At 49.6% G+C, this 17,629-nt stretch overlaps 4 protein-coding genes across 10 annotated transcripts in view; 1 reads left to right on the top strand and 3 right to left on the bottom strand.

The window, feature by feature from the left end:
- The window catches only part of LOC4578045 (striatin-3), a 30,049-nt gene extending 27,807 nt beyond the window's left edge, over nucleotides 1-2,242 (bottom strand). For 3 of the 6 annotated variants that reach the window (XM_061662603.1, XM_061662606.1, XM_061662608.1), the window contains exon 1: nucleotides 2,062-2,242. The gene's annotated coding sequence lies outside the window, so the exon portion shown is untranslated. Of the gene's footprint in view, nucleotides 1-1,689; nucleotides 1,830-2,061 lie in introns of those variants that run through there. The other 3 variants (XM_061662605.1, XM_061662607.1, XM_061662604.1) reach the window with 3 other exon arrangements.
- A 732-nt stretch (nucleotides 2,243-2,974) lies between these two features.
- On the bottom strand, nucleotides 2,975-3,847 carry LOC1275609 (barrier-to-autointegration factor). The gene is made up of 2 exons (XM_314872.4): nucleotides 3,693-3,847; nucleotides 2,975-3,605 (listed from the first exon to the last, which is right to left on the bottom strand). The coding sequence occupies exon 2, from the start codon at nucleotides 3,567-3,569 to the stop codon at nucleotides 3,297-3,299; it is 273 nt and encodes a 90-aa protein (XP_314872.1). The 5' UTR covers nucleotides 3,570-3,605; nucleotides 3,693-3,847; the 3' UTR covers nucleotides 2,975-3,296.
- A 72-nt stretch (nucleotides 3,848-3,919) lies between these two features.
- Nucleotides 3,920-8,454, bottom strand: LOC3291804 (zonadhesin). Its single transcript, XM_061653780.1, has one exon. It carries the CDS (start codon nucleotides 8,328-8,330, stop codon nucleotides 4,104-4,106), a length of 4,227 nt encoding a protein of 1,408 aa, XP_061509764.1. The 5' UTR covers nucleotides 8,331-8,454; the 3' UTR covers nucleotides 3,920-4,103.
- A 5,384-nt stretch (nucleotides 8,455-13,838) lies between these two features.
- LOC1275605 (E3 ubiquitin-protein ligase TRIM9) overlaps nucleotides 13,839-17,629 on the top strand; it is a 110,643-nt gene continuing 106,852 nt past the window's right edge. For both annotated transcript variants that reach the window (XM_061653779.1, XM_061653778.1), the window contains exon 1: nucleotides 13,839-16,293. In XM_061653779.1, the coding sequence (XP_061509763.1) occupies nucleotides 15,430-16,293 (864 nt within the window). In that variant the 5' untranslated portion in view covers nucleotides 13,839-15,429. The remainder of the gene's footprint in view (nucleotides 16,294-17,629) is intronic.

Raw genomic sequence — 17,629 nt, 5'->3', positions numbered from 1 at the left:
TACTGTCATACGCGAGTGGGTTTTTACAGGCGGCACCAGCGCGCTTCCACTGGACGAAACGAGCGAGCGACGGCTGGGGCACAGTCGAAGAGGAGACACACCAGTGAAAACTGATTTCGCCTGCATGTGCATGTGTGTGTCCGTGTGTCCGTGTATGTGTGCTCTTGATTACACAATGCCACAGTCCGCTGGTACGCTCTCACGTCTGCGTCACGCATGAAGTGCGATTGTGACGTTTCACCCGAAAGAAAAAAAAAAACATTTAGAAATTAACTCAATAAAGAGTTTTGCTAGTGTTACAGTGGTGCGTGTGTGTGTATATACTAGAGAGCAGGAGGTACGAGGGTTCCACGCTCACTATCTCTCTTTCGCACAAACACACACACAATTGGGGGGTAAAAGTAAATCTTCCATGCGCGAGCTCCATTCATTACTTTAACGCAGCAAGCGGAGTGAAACAGCAGGCAATGGCCAATTCATCCACCCCACACATACACGCACACACACACACGCACACACTGATCATCTTCATTGGTCGTTTGTCAATCTTTTTATGAGTGCGAGCGAAGCGATTGTAGAAAGAAAAGAAAAAAAAACATTCCGCAAATCGCCGCTTTTTACTCTACGCTGTGTGCATGTATGTGCGTGGATGTGTGTGTATTACTATATGCTATTTGACAATGTGTTATTCACTTGGACTGTATTTTTTCGCAAGTTCACCTTTTCCCCGCACAGCCTTGAACTCCGTGTTCCAGACGGTTTTTTGGGAAACGAATAAAAAAAAACATCAAATTCACTCACACACCACACCACCACACACAAATCACGGTTCCTCTCGGGGCTGCTGCTGCTGCTGGTACAGTAGTACACCCACACACCAAACTGCTCTCGACCGTGTCACACGCACGTCGCGGAAGAAGCGCCACAGATGCGACGACACACAGCCGTGAAATCGAGCGAAACACAATCGAGGGCAAAAAGAAAGGGAAAAAAATACACACACACACACAGGCGTGTGTAAATTCGCTTCCTCTTGCTCGAGATGCGGGAGATTCAATGTAGAGAATAGTGCTCTATCCCAGTGTGTCTGTGTGTGTGTTTGTGTGTGTGCGTGGCTGTGACTCGGTTGCCCTTAACCACACGTACACGGCGGGGTTGGTGCATCTTCTAGAGTAGATCTTTTCGTTCGGGGTTGCATTCTGCACAACTCAACTCCATTCTTCGTCTTGCTCTTCTTCGCCCCTCCTCTTCTCTGCCAACCGTTCTATTCGTTCCGTGGCAGCGATGATGATCAAAGTCCAAGTGTGTGCGTTGGCTGTTTGCTATAATCCGCTGCGATTTTTGATCGATTGAGTCCAGCACTGGGTAGCACTTCCGCCCAATTCGTACCGAAAAAAGCAAGTCCTTGGGAGGTTAGGCAAGCGCGAGTGTGCGATTCGCGTTTAATTTTCTTTCCACCCGAAACGAGGGAAGCTCGCCTAAGCTGATGGACAGAGTGTGGTGTGGCACCTCCTTTCCCCTCCCCCACACCCTCACACACACACAGAATACAAACTCGTTTTTACAGTCCACTAGCACCCAACACCTTCCTCCATTTTCGCCCTGATTATTTTCCCTGAGTTTTCTTTCTCTTCTTCACGCACGGCACTGGCACACGGTGTGGCACTCCCTGCGAACGTTCTCACTCACGGCCAACATTATCCAACATCCCGCAGCGGGGGCACGGGAAGAAGAGCAACAAAAAAAGATTACGGAAGACTAGTGGAACGAAGCAAAAAAAACGCCACATCGGTTTTCACAAAGCAGTAGCACCCTCTCTTCTGTCGTACCACACAAAAAAAACCACATCACACATCCAGGTCCATGCGAAAGGCACACCACCGCGCACACACACAGCCACACACGCACAACTTTTCCTTGCATTTTTGTTCAGCCCCCCTCGCCCTTTTGCAATAAACTGATACCGAATTGGGGCCGAATTTTGCGTTCACACATGGAAATTCCTTTTCCCCCTAAGCAGAATACACTCTCCCTGGCATGTGAAAACCGTACGAAACCGACCTGTTTTTACACCACTAGGTGGCAGCCTTTTTTCACCGATTTTTAACTCTCACTGTGTGGAACAACGATGGAACTTCTTTCCCTGTACGGATTTTTCCTGCTTCTCGGGGCAGGCTCTGGGGCTACGCGATGCGCTGGCACCAACACAGGCAACCCGTCTGACACGGGCGATGGGCGATCTTGCACGCACACCAGCACCCATCGCCGCCCATATCGGGACGAAATTGGGGCTGTCGCGAGTGAAGCTGCGCAACGGTGCGTGAGCGAGAGCAGGACAGATAGCGAACGGGATGCGGATGAGTGAGAGAGAGAAAGAACGCTAGATGATGTCGCGGCTGGCCAAGACGGGGCGAATTTTTATGGCAACTTGACAGCGGCAATGGCGAATGTGTTTTGGAAGGTTTATTAATTGCAAAATTAATTCTTTTTTCCATTTTACTCAATTTTCCGATTTTCAGAAACTGTCTAAAATGTGTTACCTTTGCATACTTTTATGTAAAGAGTAGCATTATACTAAACTAATATTGATCAATAACAATTCCTTGGATGACAATAAATTCACATGCGACTATGCATTGGTAGTGACGCAGCGGTCCGGCACTTGAAAGATTATTTTTTTATTTTTCGATTATTCATACATTTTCTGTTTTTTCTACCGTTTGCTAGAAAGTTATTCTTTTATAAATATCACTAACGCTCTTTGTATATTTTTGAAACATCCTGTCCGTTCATGAAAGCCGCGTGACCTTGAGCAGATCCATTTGTAATCTCCTCCACCCTACCAACGTACTGTTGTGGATATGTCGTCATGCTAGAAAAATGTCCAAAGCCACAAACAGCGGCGTCATGCAGGTTAATCCAAACAATGAGTAATTTCGGACACGACGAAGAACAAAAACAGCAACGCTTCGGGTTTCACTTCACTTAGTCTATCGGAGATTTTATAAAGGTTAATATTTAAATTGCGGTAAATAGTCCATTTGTCTGAATTCGTTACTTAAAAGCTAACAAAACTAACGCCGTACGCCCACCACCCAAACCAATTCACGCAGGGTCCGAGCGTGTGTGTATGTGTGCGTCCATGTTAGTGTGAAGGGTTACAGCGCATCAGCGGCTTTCCGAGGGACGGAGGAGCTGCTGACTCAACCGCAAACCCGGCCGGATGCTGCTGCTGGGACGCGTGCTGTATTCCGTTTGTCAAAATGCGCTGAAATGCAGGCGTTGCTGGTCGTTATTTACAGGAACTCGTCGCACCAATCGCTCAAGCACTGGTAGCAGTCGGCCGCCTGTTTCGAGTTCGCGCCGCAGGTGTCCTTCATCCACTCCTTGAACAGCTCTGCGTCCTTCTTCAGGATTAGGTACTGGCCGAGCACCGTGTACGCCCGGTCGAAGCCGGCTGCCTCTAACCGTTTGCCGAGGACGTCACCCACACCGGCCAGATCTGTGACGGGCTTTTCACCCATCGGTTCCGCCACGAAATTTCTATGCTTTTGCGATGTGCTCGACATGGTTGCTGCTGGTGGTGGTAGCGCGCTGGCACGTTCCTACGGGCAGGTAGGGGGGAAATACACATATTAAAAGACAAGGAACAATGTTTCGGGGGTTATTTTAATTGTTTATCGCCCACTTACCGTGGAATGAAGCACAAATTGGAGCGATTTCGCTGTGTGTTTTTGCGTTTGCCCGCCTCGTACGATGCTTCCGCGTTTTTTCCCCCGTTTGCGATGCTGCTGTTGACAGTACTGACAGTTACGTTCAAATGGAGCCGTTGAAACGTCAGGCGCATTATGCCGCGCTCTTGCAACTGCACGCTGCCGGCGATGTTTTTGTGATCAAAGAGTTAAATAAAAAATTCAAATTGTCTGTTTTTAGCGATTTATTAGAAATTCATAAAAAGCAAAGAAAAGATAAAATATTGCTGAATTTTTAAAACACTACAAACAATACATTTAAGCGATCTTGAAGGTATGTAAACAGTTTCATTGAACGGACTTTTCTCGACGCCTGCTATGCCCAACAAAAAAGAAACAAACACGATAAAATTACAAACTAAAGTGTTCACAAATCTTCGCCCCCCGGTACTGGGCACAGAAAGTGTTTGCCTCCTTAAAGTTACACTCCTCCTCATCCTGCTCCTCGCAATCGTAAGTGTTGCAGTGTTTCGCACAATTGGCCGGTCCAATCTCGCACTGCGCACAGTCCGTCCCGAGGCCTTCGTCGTGATCCTCATCATCGCCTTCGTCCTCATCGTCTTCATCGTTGTAATCGGAAGCTCCACTGCGACGTGCCGGTGCCACATACAGTCGATTGCCCACGCGCACCGTACGCGACACGGTCAGATAGATCCGATCGTCCTCCGTCAGGCAGAAGGAACCGCAAAGACGCTCCTGCTCGTGACGACACTCGCCACCGTCCCGGCAAATACGCGGTGAGTACACCATGCAGCACAGATCCACCCCGTTTTGGGCCGGAGCCGTAGAGGACCAACTTCCTCCACCCATCGTGCCGGCCGTTTCGTTCAAACACTGAGCGCAGGAAACGGTTGGTCCGGTTGTTAAAGCCAGCGGGCCACCAACATCCCCACAGGCCGATCCGGACGACATGCGGGAGCAGATGCGCTTCACACAGGCCCCATTCCGCAGCTTGTAATCCGCAGGACACGAGGGGGTTTTGTACAGCTTCTTCAAGCACACCCCGTTCTGGTAGTGATGCTCCGCCGGACAGTTGTACACGGCCCGCTCCGACTTGAGCTGGCAGAACCTTGGCTCGTACCGGTCCGGGCTGGTGCCGGTCGGGCAGACCGGTTTACTCGTCACAAGCTGCCGGCAACTGCGCCCATCAAACATTGCTCCCGACGAGCTGCAGCGGGGCGGTTCCAGCTGGCAGAAGCTTTCGGCGCAGCTAGTGCCCGCCGTGGCGCACTGTGCATTCTCCACCTGGCAGCTGTAACATTGACCACCCGTTAGCGCATAGCTTGGGGGACATTTCGGCGTGCCGCCAATGCACAGCTCCCCGACCCGCGTACCCTTCCCGTGGCACGATGCGTCGACGAACGTGCGCAGCTGACACTCGCCACCCACCAGCGTATGGTGCGCATCGGCACACCGGGCATGCTCCACACACTTGCCGTGCTGCAGGAACCCGCGGCTACACGTGGCCAGTCCGTACTCCGCGGCCTTACACTCGTGCACGTACGGCACGATGCAGAACCCGTTGCAAAGCGTATAATCCCCGGCAGGACACCGCGGGCGCGTAACGTCCACCGTGACGCAGTAACCGTCGCGCAGAAAATGCCCCTCCGGACAGGCGACCCGATCCGCCGTACACATCTCCTGCCGTATGGCCAGGTGGGCAGGGCAGTTGGGTTTCTCGCTTTGGCAGGCGATGCAACGATCGTCGCGCAACCGGTACCCCTGCGGACAGGTCGGTGCGGTCCGCTGCCAACAGTAGCCACGCGAATCAATCTCCGAGGTGCACTGCGTGGCCACGTGCTGGACATCTTCACACTCGGGCGCATCCGGATACACGCAGTGCCTGCCATGGCGGTACGTTCCCTCCGGACAAGGTGCAGGCTCTTCGATCCGCACGCACATACCGTCGATCAGCACCGCTCCGATCGTGCGGCAAGTGCCTTGCGTGGTGCAATCTTCACCCCGCTGGATGTACCCTTCCGGGCAGGTGGGACGGGTAAACTCGCGCTCAACGCAGTACGCTCCCTCGATGGTTCCGTTGCGACAGAGCGTTCGTCGATGGCAAGCGCCTTGGAAGAAATCCCACCCCGGTGGGCATGGTTTCGGTGAGCGATTCTCCCGCTTTTCGCACGTCAAGCCCGTTCCGGTGAGCTTGTAACCGTTCGGACAGGATGTCTGTATGCAGGTGGAGCCCGCACTCAACGCCGGACGGTATCCCGAAGGGCAGATCGGTGCTACATGAACGGCTTGCGTACACTCTTCCCCGTCAAGCTCGTAGCCAGCGGGGCAAACCTTATCGTAGTAGGCGAGACAGGAGCTGTTGACACGCTCGTACCCGGGCGGACAGACCAGTCCGATGATCGTCTGCGGTGGACAATCGTTATCGCCCGCCCCTGGTGTAAGGCAGCGCGTTGCCCTCGGTCCAAAGGTCGCCGTAAGTCCACCGGCGGCACACGGCTCAAACGGGCACGGCGGGAAGCTGCACTGCGTGATGCAGTATGCACCACCACCGCCACAGAACGCCCCGTAGCAAGGGTTGAGGAAGTTCACCAGCGACGTGTACCCCGCCGCCCGGTACGTACAATCCGTCCCGGTTCGTTCGTACCCGGTCGGGCACATCAGATCCACCTCGCAGTAGCACCGATCGCTCCGGTCCGTGTAGATCGTGCGCGGCGGACAGACGGGAAACGTGCGCACCAACCGCACGCACCGCTCCTCCCTCCCGCGCTCGTACCCATCGGGACAGACCGCATCTTTCCGACTCACGGACGCTTCCACCACCGTCCGCCGGATGCACACATCCCCCTCGTACGCGTACCCCGCCGGGCAGGTCGGTTCGGTGGCGTTAGCGAGCCGCCTCACTTCGCGCACGCACGCGTCCGCCCCGGCCAGAAACCCTTCCGGACACTCCTTGGCGATGGTGCATCTGCCCTCCACCGCGTACGAACCCTCCGGACAGTGGACGTCTTCCCGTACCGTGCACACCTCGCCCTGCAGCTCGTAGCCGCCGGTCGGGCAGGCAAGCTCCCCGTGGACGCACTGCTCCCCATGCTCGTACCCCTTCCGGCAGCTGTACCGGCGCGTATCGTTCCGCACGCACACACTGTCCTTCCACTCGTGCCCGGCCGGACAGGCCGGTTCGCTCCACACGCACTGCCCGCCGGTAAGGTTGCCCCGCGCACACGCCATCGCTCGCTCGTCGCACCGGGTGCAAAGGTCAACGCCCGGATCGTACCGATAGTTGGAGCGACAGAGCGGACTCACACTGACACACCGATCGCCCCGCTCGACCGTCCCCTCGGGGCAGCTGTACGCGGGGCGGATCTTCTCCCGCAGGCAGTGGCCCGCCTCGCTCAGCGTGTACCCCTCCGGACAGTTGGCCGGTAGACCGCACCATCGATTCAGCCGCTGGTAAAGCCCACACTCGAACGTACACGCGTGCGTGCCCCGCCGGCACAGTCCGTGCTCGTCCAGCGTGAAGCCTCTGGCGCAGCGCGGCGCCTCGAGCGCGCAGTACTCCTTCTGATACGGCACACCACCCTCCGGACAGTGGGGGCGTGTGCGCGTCTCCCGCACGCACACCCCATTCCGCAGCTTGGCCGGCGGTTTGCAGTGTGCTCGGGAAATTACGCACACCCCATCCAGCACCTTGCCCGCTGCGCAAGCGCTGGCCACGTGTTGCTCCTGCTCGCACGAGCAAACGCCGTTTAGTGTGCCCCGCACACACTTGGCCACCTCCACGCAGGACCCGTTGTAGAAGTGTCCGCTCCGACAGACTGGCCGTCCGACTGTGGTGACCGTTTCGCACTGTCCTCCGTTGAACGTTTGCCCTGCCGCGCACTCCACCGGCAGCCGGTAGGTGACGGAGTGGATTCTTAGATCGGGAGACGCTTGCTGATGCCGCACGCACCGTCCCCACTGGGTGCTGTACCCGGAGGGGCATATCGTTGCGACCACCTCCTCCCGGCAGTCGCAACAGTCGGAGCAGGCCGCCGGTGCACAGTTACCACCGCCGGGGTGCTGTTCGGTAAAGCCGGGCGGACAGAAGATTCGGGCGGAGGCCGGGAAACACAGTCCACTTTCCCACCGGTAGCCCGGCTGACAGATGTTGTCCCGTACGCAGCTCTGTCCTCGCTGCACGTACCCCGGTGGGCAGCTGTAACTTCGCACTACGCACCGATTGCCTTCCCGTTTGCTGCCCGGTGGACAGTGGATCTGTTCCAGCACGCAGCCGGCCGCACCACCGGCACCGGCACGCTGCACGTACCCGGGTGGGCAGATCCCGTCCTGACGCTTCGGGCGGCAGTACTGCTGGCGAGCGTCGACGGTGTAACTATCGGGGCAGGTGCGGGTACAGTTGGTGCTGGCCCCACGGGAACAATCCTCCAGCAGGCGCACTTTGTGCGGTAACACCGGTGTGTGATCTAGTAGGATCATTTTCTTCACCGTGCGTTTGGGTGGCTTTTTGGCTGCGGTCTCGTCCGTTGCTAGGGAACGGCAGTTTGGTAGAATGACGGCGAACAGTAGTAGCAGCACGACCACCGCCGTGGAAGGTTGGTATGGTTTTAGTGGTTTCATTTTTTGGTTTTTTGCACAAACACTTTTCACTTCTTTTTGTCTTTTTTAGGTCACTTGTATCACTTGCACCATTTTTACGGGTGAACGGGGGTAAAGATCGCGGCTAGTGCTTGCCGATCGGCCACTGACTGGATCGTCTTCCTGGTTCGCATCCTTTTAAAGAGCATTGGCAGTGTCAGCAGCAAGCACAGATTGGTTACTTTGTAGCACAATGTGCAGCCTACTGTACCGGATGAGTGTTGAGAAAGGTCGTTGAAGTGGATTGTCATCCGGAAGTAAGTCGGTGAGTAGATTAGGAATAATTTTTCTAACATTAATTTAGTTCAATTGCATTTTACCTTCTTCTGTAGCTCACAAGCATTTAAATTCGGTAGTTTAAAGTACATCAATAGTATCATTATTTCCCCCGCTAGGGGGATACGTAGACAGGAACTAGCGTTTAGTAAATATTAGTTCTAGATTGTGTGAACAAAACAAAAAGAAAATCGCATTCACAATGTAGCTGCCAAGGACGCGGCTTACGCGTTATCGATAGAGCCGTTCCTCCGGTTACGTTCTAAATGACATCCACTCCCCCCGTTCAATAGACCCCAGCTCGGACTTAGGGATGGGTAAAGTTGGCAAAAATCCGGAGTCGACTCCGTTCTGACTCCGGTAAATTCGGAATCGACTCCGGAACGTAGGTCCGCCCTGCATTATGTGGAGTCGTACGCAGTCGTACGGAATCGCCCGGGGTCGTCCGGAGTCGTTCGGAGTCGTTCAGAGTCGTCCGGAGTTATCCAGAGTTGTCCAGAGTCGTCCGGAGTTGTCCATAGTCGTTTGGACTCGTCCGGTGTCGTTTGGAGTCGTCCGGAGTCGTTCGAGGTTGTCCGGAGTCATTTGGAGTCGTCCGGAGTCTTCCGGAATCATTCGGAGTTTGAGTCGTCTGGAGTCGCCTGGAGTCGTCTGAAGTCGATGAGTCATTTGGAGTCGTCCGGAGTTGTCCGGAGTCGTCTGGAGTCGTCCGGAGTTGACCGAAGTCGCTCGGAGTAGTACGGAATTGTTCAGAGTCGTCCGGAGTTGTCCGGAGACGTCCGGACTTATCTGGAGTCATCCGGAGTCATCCGGAGTCGTCCGGAGTCGTTCGGAGTCATCCAGAGTCGTCCGGAGTAGGTTGGAGTCGAAATCGTTCGGAATCGGTTAGAATAGAAGTCGTCCAGAGTTGGCCGGAGTCGGCCTTCGAAATAAAGGCCTGTTTAAGAACTGCATGCGCAAAGTGAAAGACAAAAAAACTTAACGAAATTAAATGTTTGATCATAAGCACATTAAACCAAGGCTCCTATGGATTCCGGTCGACTCTAATCGACTCTAGACGACTCCAAATGACTCCGACTCCGATTGACTCCAGACGACTCCGACGACTCCAACGACTCCGGACGACTCCGACGACTCCGGACGACTCCGACCAACTCCGGACGACTACGACGACTCCGGACGACTTCGACTCCGGACGACTTCGACTCCGAACGACTCCGGACAACTCTGGACGATTCCGGACGACTCAGATTCCGAACGACTCAGAACGACTCCGATTCCAGGTGGATCTAGTGGTTCCATTTTGCCGGAGTCGGAATCGGAATAACAATAGTCGGGGTCGGATCGGAGTCGTGGATGCGCTCCTGAGAGCACATCACTAGCTCGGACGCACTATCACTCTCATTGGTGTGTCCGGTGCGTGCGCGATAAGGAAAAAGGCGTCCGATGCAAGTGGTCACTGTTTGATTAGACGCCAGATTATCGGCCGCGTCCGTGGGAGGTGTTCCCATGCGATAATGCAGCTGGGCGTGTTGAGATTAACTGCTTTGAACTCTCGCCGAGGCGCTTTTAACCGACAGAAAGGTCACAAGTCAGACATTCATCCCCAAAGATGAAAACGTTTGTTTCAAGGTGTGCGAGCTATGTTGTAGCCGTCTTAATGGGTGGTCCCGAGAGCAGCATAGGACTTTTTTTATTTTCAAACGAACGATTTAAACCGATGGTACTTACGCGGGTGTGCACAGGGCGAAAGTACGCAGCTGTCAACTGCGGCTACGAAGGCTAGTTATAAATGGTTCCAAATCCAATTCCGATGCTGTCCAGCATTAACGACCAAAGTGCAGAAGTGCATTTGTTGCTTACCTTGCGGTGTGGCGTCCGTTTTGCGCCACCACCACCTAGCCCCCATTTTAGTTGCCTCCCCCTTAAGCGAAGATGATGACATTTCACCTTAAATGGTACCCTGGAGCCATTAATAATGTGACGCATCTTTACTTACCAGCACCCTCTCGGTGACTTACTCTGGCTTGGCAAGCGGTTACACACGACGAGCGCGACGACTCTACGGCTGTTTTAACGACGCCCGGACGCACTAACCTCTACTGCCTTTTCCCGGCCGGCCCGCCGTTGCTTATTATCTCGGGCGGCAAATCTCGTGCCACGAAACGTGAGACACCCCAAGCCGTCAGCTTCCTTCCGAGTGCAATCTGAACAATATGTTCATTAGAAGCGGCAGATCTTTATCGGTTATTGGCTTTTTATGCAAACGGTTGGAAATTTCGTGATGGTGGTGGTGAAATGCAACCTAAAAATACTATTACGGTTATGCGGTGGCTTGGCGTGAGTACACATAAATCTCAACGGCATGTCCGGGAACTGGAGCTGAGGGACGTGCGCGCCCGCGCCTTATACTTAACCGGGCGCGCTAAACTCATTTTTTATCCACTTTTTTCCCCGCCTGACCGACCGGCCTGGCATTGTTCCGGGCTGTGGCTCGCATTGGTCACCAAATCGCGGGTGCACACTCTGTGTGAGTGACATAAAAATATCATCATTTATCAATCTGTTAAAAGTAAATAGCGGCGTAATTATAAGGCAGTTAGCGGATAACACGATGAGTAGTGTTTTGATTTTAATAATGAATGCTTTGGGTATTTCGGCGGATGCTGCCTTACTGTTCCCATTTTTTTTTTGATGGGTGGAATATGTATGGGAATTATACCATGGCGGTGTTTTGTGATGAAATTTGGGCAAAAAAGGTGACGTTTAAAATGTACAGCTGCTTTTGTGAAGATTGTTCCAATGCTTAAAAAAATATTAAAGAGGCTAATTTATTCGTCCATTATTCACCTTTTTGGGCCTTATCAAGCGCTAGCCACGCTGAAAGGTGCAGAATGCACGCACTTTACAGGTATGGCATGGCATCTGGAATGGATCTAGTGCGTCGAAAAAGACAATTTCAAATTATATAATTCATTTAAACCTTGTTTTTATTATTCGCACACTGAAAACATCATTTCAGATTGCAAAACTTATTAAGGTTGTGTTCTGTTAATATTTATATTATTAGCAAAATTATTATATATTTTTTTAGCATTTTTAAAACTTTTTAAAAGGCCGTTTTTGGTCTTATCTGCAACATAATGTAAAAAGAAACATCATTTACTAGTTATTTGACCACTTATTTAACATTGGTTTGTTTTAACAAAACGTCTCGTAGACATTTTTCTACGTATAAAAGCGATTGGCCTCGGGTCGATCCACAGATTGAAATAGCTTTTTAAGAGATGTTCTTGTTCTGATTCATCTTAATGCCAACATACAGTTCTGTCTTACTATTTGAAACAGTTTTGCGGTCCACATTCTCGCGTATATTGTTGATAAAATGTTGGCTTTTTGTATTAGTTTACGTTGTTTTTGTTATTTATTGTTATTTGAGTTTCAGTTGTTATTTGTTATTTAAATTTCAGTACATGAAACCGGTAGAATTATATATTTGTTATGAATAGGTACAAGATTATATTAAATACAAACTTAATAAATTTGGAATTTATCTCATAGTTTTTTTTTGTCAAAATAATCAACATAACTTTTGTGCAAGTGAGTCTATTCTATCGACTTCTTCTAAGCAATTACAGGGTTTTCGAGCATTATATAGACATGTTCAGCGAGTTGTAGATTCGTTCAGGCATATAATAGACTCTTTCAGCGAGATATAGAATTGTTCGGATGTAGGTGTAGACATGTTCAGCGATTCTGTAGAGCTGTCATTTGTTTTGTTTACACACTGTGCCGCAGGGTTCAATTTTTCATTCTTAAAAGTCCTAAAAGTAGCTAATAATCATTCTCCAAGCTGTTTAATACATAAATTAGTTGAAAAAAGCATATTTTTTCGAAAACCGTTTGTTTACCTTCTGATGAGAATGATCCAACTTGCAGTCCAAGGGGTACGAAAGTGACAGCTCTACAGTATAACCGAACATGTCTACACCTACATCCGAACAATTCTATATCTCGCTGAAAGAGTCTATTATATGCCTGAACGAATCTACAACTCGCTGAACATGTCTATATAATCCTCGAAAACCCTGTAAGTTGATGAATTATTTAAAATATTGATTTCGTTAGCGTTTTGTTAATGTATTTATGTATTTATTTATTTGTTTATTAGTTAAATAATCAATTTGTTTATGTATTGGTTTATTTATTTATTGATTTATTTATTGATTTATTCATTGATTGATTGCTGGATTTATTTATTTAATTATTTATTGATTTATTTATTTATTTATCTGCTCATTGCCATTACTCGATAATCTTTTAAATTTTTTGTAAACGACTTGCGAATTTTCTATGTTTTAAAAAGACGATTACAATATTTTTAAAACGCGTCTTTTAATATTATATTATTTAGGCCTAATTTGCCAGATCTCTTTTTTTGAATAAATAAATAAATACATAAATAAATAAATGAATTAATCAAGTAATAATTACCTAATAGATGAAAAATGGACTCTACCTAATATCTTATGCTGAAATTATTAATTTGAAAGTTGTTGGTAAAAGCCACAGTTTTTTCGTAAATCTATGAAAAATATTGAGCCGCGATTTGTTGTTAATGTACAATATTTTTTAACATTTTCTTATTACTTTTTGAATGTATACACGAATAACTAAGATATGGAAATTGGTAGAGTTCATGCAAACTCTAATTCCATTCGGCAATTCCGCTTAGGCACTCTTTTGTTGTATGCATTATCTTGTAGTATTGCACGAATGAACTCTTGCCACCTTAACTGCGTTCTAAATAAGAAAAGAGAGAAATATACTTTATACATTCCATTCGTTTAATCTGAGTATTGTTGGGAGTGCCATACACTAGAAAAGCATTCTAAAAATTAGTAACGAAATTACTAGCTACAAAAATAGAGATTTAAATTTATAATGTTTTTGTTTCTAATAAGATGAACCTTCTGGTTCCATTTGTTCCATAGAAGAACATACTTTCCTTCTGAAATGCATCACCTACCAATAATCGTTTGGTGCACGCTAGACTTGTTTCCCGTGCGAGTAAAGAGCACAGGCCCTTCGGAGCCGCTCGTGCCCTCTCCCTTCTGCAAACACTCACACATTGGCCAGCTGGGGCCCCGAGCATCGGCCGAACGGCACACGAACCGCTCGCATGAACCCACGGCACTGCTGATGCCGTTCACCGTTCACCGGCCGCCAGCCAGAAGTAGGAAGAAGCTTGTCGAGGCAAGTCGTACGGTTCTCGGAGGCTGCTGCACGGTCCCGGTCGGTGTGTTTGAATTGCCTTTGCCGCGGCAGCATAGGGTCGCGCGCGGTATCGTTCTCGCAAAGCCAACCACCCTTCAAAAAAAAACCGTTTCCATCATCGATTTCGTTGCACATTGGTGTGGTGTGTGTTAAAGGCGCGCGTGCGCTGCGATTTTCTTGCCACTGTTTAGGGACTAACACAGCAAAGGGTGTGCGTGTGAGAGTGCGTTTCTGCTGGAAGTTTAACCATCGACAGGAAGAGAGATATTGGGTGCATCCTTTCGAGAGTGTGTGGTTTGCACCTGCCTCTGTCGGGATTTTTCCGTACGCGATTGTTCCTCTGGCAGGCAGAATGGAATTAAAGGCGAGAAAGGTGTACGTTACCGGATATGAGCAGCTTGACCGGGTGCCATAACAAGAGCCGCCCCGAGTACAGTGTGGTGTGAGGTGTTGGCTTTTTCTGCAAATTTTATGGGCTTTAAAAAAAACAGTGTTTTAAAGGAGATTTGTGAGATAATTGGTGAATGATGTATCTTGCTGATTGATTGTGCAAGAAAAGAAAATTGAAAGTAACAGATAGTTTTGGGTAAAAAACACCAAACTGTGAGTTGAAGAAATTGGTGCATGAATAAAACTAGTGAATTTTTTAAATTTTCGAAAAATCAACAAAATTATTACATCTGCAAAGTAAATAAACAAAACCGTACAGAAGATCATAAGAAAGGGAAAAAACAACGTGAATATTAATATCGACCTTTTTCCCCGTCCATCGAGCTGTGTTCCCTGTTCATTAAAAAAGATCCTTAAAAATTTGAAGCAAACTCCGGCTCGTTTGAAGTTGTCGTTCTGTAGAACAGCCCGAAAAGTAACTGAAGTGTAAAAAATTACCTTCTTTCCCCCGAAAGCATCTTCTATGCGGCGATACAACAACAACCAAACAAATCCTAACCGTAAGCACGCTGTGATGAAAATGCCAATTTTCCATCAGTCAGGGAAAACGAGCTCCAACTGAGTGGAAGAAAACGTGAAACGTGCTCTAGTGTTTGTGGTTTTGGTGTGGTCCCGGCTTTGTGTATTTGTGCTCGTGTGTGTGTGTGTGTATGTTTATGCTTAATGTTTGTGGTTGGTGTGTATATGATTTGCATATAAATTGATCAGTGTGCGGTGTTATACTCGCTGCTCGTTCAAACCCATCCACCCAAGGCAGGCCTTGTGTTCTGCCGGAGTGCTTGCGAAAAGGTGATTTCGGTGTAACGCAAAGTTCCGATTATCTTCACGTGTGCTAAAGGTGTGTTTATTCGTGTGTGTGTTTTCAAAAGCCAGTGTCCCCTTAAAAAATCCCACAAGTGTCGGTGTCGGTTGTCTGTCGCAGTCCGCCTCGTCGAAGGACCAGCCAGCGGTGAATGGTGAAGCACCTTCGCAGGTTGCTGCTGCGTGTGCTAGTGCTCCGCGGACTCCGGCAGGGAGTTCGGACCATCGTCGCCAAGCTAGCCGGTGCGTCGCGTCGCGGCCAACGCCGTCCGTAGGCATGGAGGAGGAACTGCGCTGTCCGGTGTGCAAGCAGCTTTACGCCAGCCCGGTACTGCTGCCCTGCTATCACGCGCTCTGTCTCGCCTGTGCGCTGGACATTCAGACGGCCTCCTCGTCGTCGTCGTCGACGGCCGGCTCGTCTTCCTCCTCCACCGCTTCGTCCTCCTCGTCGGCGGGCCATCCGCCCTGCCATCCGGCCATTGCAGCGGCCCATCTGCACCAGTCGCACTCGCAGCACTCGTCCGCCGCCAGCACGGGCAGCTCGAGCGCTACCGAGAGCGTCTCGTCCGACCAGGACCAGGCGGACAAGGTGAGCATCCTGAGCGAGGCGGACTCGGGCGTCATCTGCTGCACGTCGCGGCCGGGCTCGTACGCCGGCACGCCCAACCTACAGGGGCTGCTGTTTCCGCCGGCCGGTTCGGGCGGGTCAGTGTACTCGCTCGCGTGCCCCGTGTGCCGGAAGCTGGTGTTCTTTGACGAGCTGGGCGCCCGCAATCTGCCCCTGTACCGGGCGATGGAGTCGATAGTGGATCGGTTCTGCGAGCGGGAGGCACTGCGCTGCCAGATGTGTGAAACCGAGCCGCCGAAGGTGGCGACCGTCATCTGCGAGCAGTGCGAAATCCGGTACTGTGACGCGTGCCGGGAGCTGTGCCATCCGGCGCGCGGCCCGCTGGCAAAGCACAGCCTGACCAAGCCGAGGGGAGCGTGTCAGCTGCGGGAGTCGATCTGTGGCGAGCACACGGAACCGCTGACGATGTACTGCATGGGGTGCAAGCTGCCCATCTGCAATCAGTGCATCGGGGACAACCGGCATCAGTCGCACGACCTGCAGTCCATTACGGCGATGTGCAAAGCTCAGAAGGTAAGTTGGTTGTGTTTTTTTGGGTGTAGGCGATGCAGTGATCATTTTTGCTTGGATGTCCTTCTTCTATCAACCAATATTGAACAAATATAGAATTGGTTATCATATGTATAACTCTAGTAAAATACCTGCATTACTCGGAAGTAGGCCCCAGTATCCTGCATCAACATATTTTTGTTAAATGCGTAGGATGAAACCTCTTACGAAATCACTTCAATTATGCCGTCCATATTGCAATGATTCAGATATCTCAAATATCATAAATCACTTCAGATATCTGGAATTCCATTTTCCATATGCCTGTGTTTATTTTGTTTGGGGATTTGAGGTAGAATTTATCCAAGAATTTCATCAGCATTTTGATTCGGTAAATGTTTGATATGCCTAACGACAATATCATTTACACAGCAAATACTGGTCGATAGACCTTACCATTCGCCCGAGTTGAGGTGTACAGTCTGTTTGAAATCTCTGGTATGTTTAACTGGTTCTCATTGGAGATCTAAGATTCTTGCAATACAGTGTGTTTTTGAAGTTCTGGGAAATACTTTCATTGACCCGCTTTAAGAAGAGATACCGGGTCTTAAAGTCGTTAAATCGTCCTCTTTCAACACCTTAAGATGTTCAGCTGTTCAGATGAACTGCACATGCACTCACAAATATAACTTCAAATCTGGAGCCTCACAAGTCTTGGTAGCCCTGGCCGTTGGTTAGGGGTTTACAGTCATTTGATCTAATACTGTAAAGTATTATGCGTTATATATATTTTGCTCCAAAAAGGAGGCAAATGGATTTCCTCTCCTAGTTGCTTCTAATTGTTATTGATGTAAAAAGGCTGCTTTGCAAGATAATGCTTAGCTTATCATAATCACTTACGACATGATTTTCCCATCTCAGGGATGCTGCTAGTTTGCCTAATGAAGGTACAGCGGTGTAATGTGGTGAGTTAAATGAAAAAAACCCCCTCAAAAGCCATTCAGTGTTTATCAGTAGCAAAAAAAACCTTCTATCCCTTCATTCCTTTCCAGATTGATGATGATGAGTCATTGAAAAGGCTTTTAGGGCTTTGCATTTTTTTACAATAAATGCTGAATCTACTACACTCCTGAGCAAGGGTGCGGCTTACCTGATTTTGAGTCCAGCAAATTCCTTTTTCCGTACTGTTTGGTACTTGCTGAACTGTTTTAAATCCTGATGAAACGCAAACCGCTTTAAAGCGGGGAGGAATAGTGGGCAGGAGAGCTGCTTTGCTGCTGGAATGTTTTACGCAACAAGAAACGGTTAGTGGGTCGGAAATGATTCTACAAAAAAGCAAAAGGATCAAAAACACCAGTCC

This window comes from Anopheles gambiae, chromosome 3, assembly GCF_943734735.2.
Source record: "Anopheles gambiae chromosome 3, idAnoGambNW_F1_1, whole genome shotgun sequence".
NCBI classification, from domain to species: domain Eukaryota; kingdom Metazoa; phylum Arthropoda; class Insecta; order Diptera; family Culicidae; genus Anopheles; species Anopheles gambiae.
This window is presented reverse-complemented; position numbering and strand designations above follow the sequence as displayed.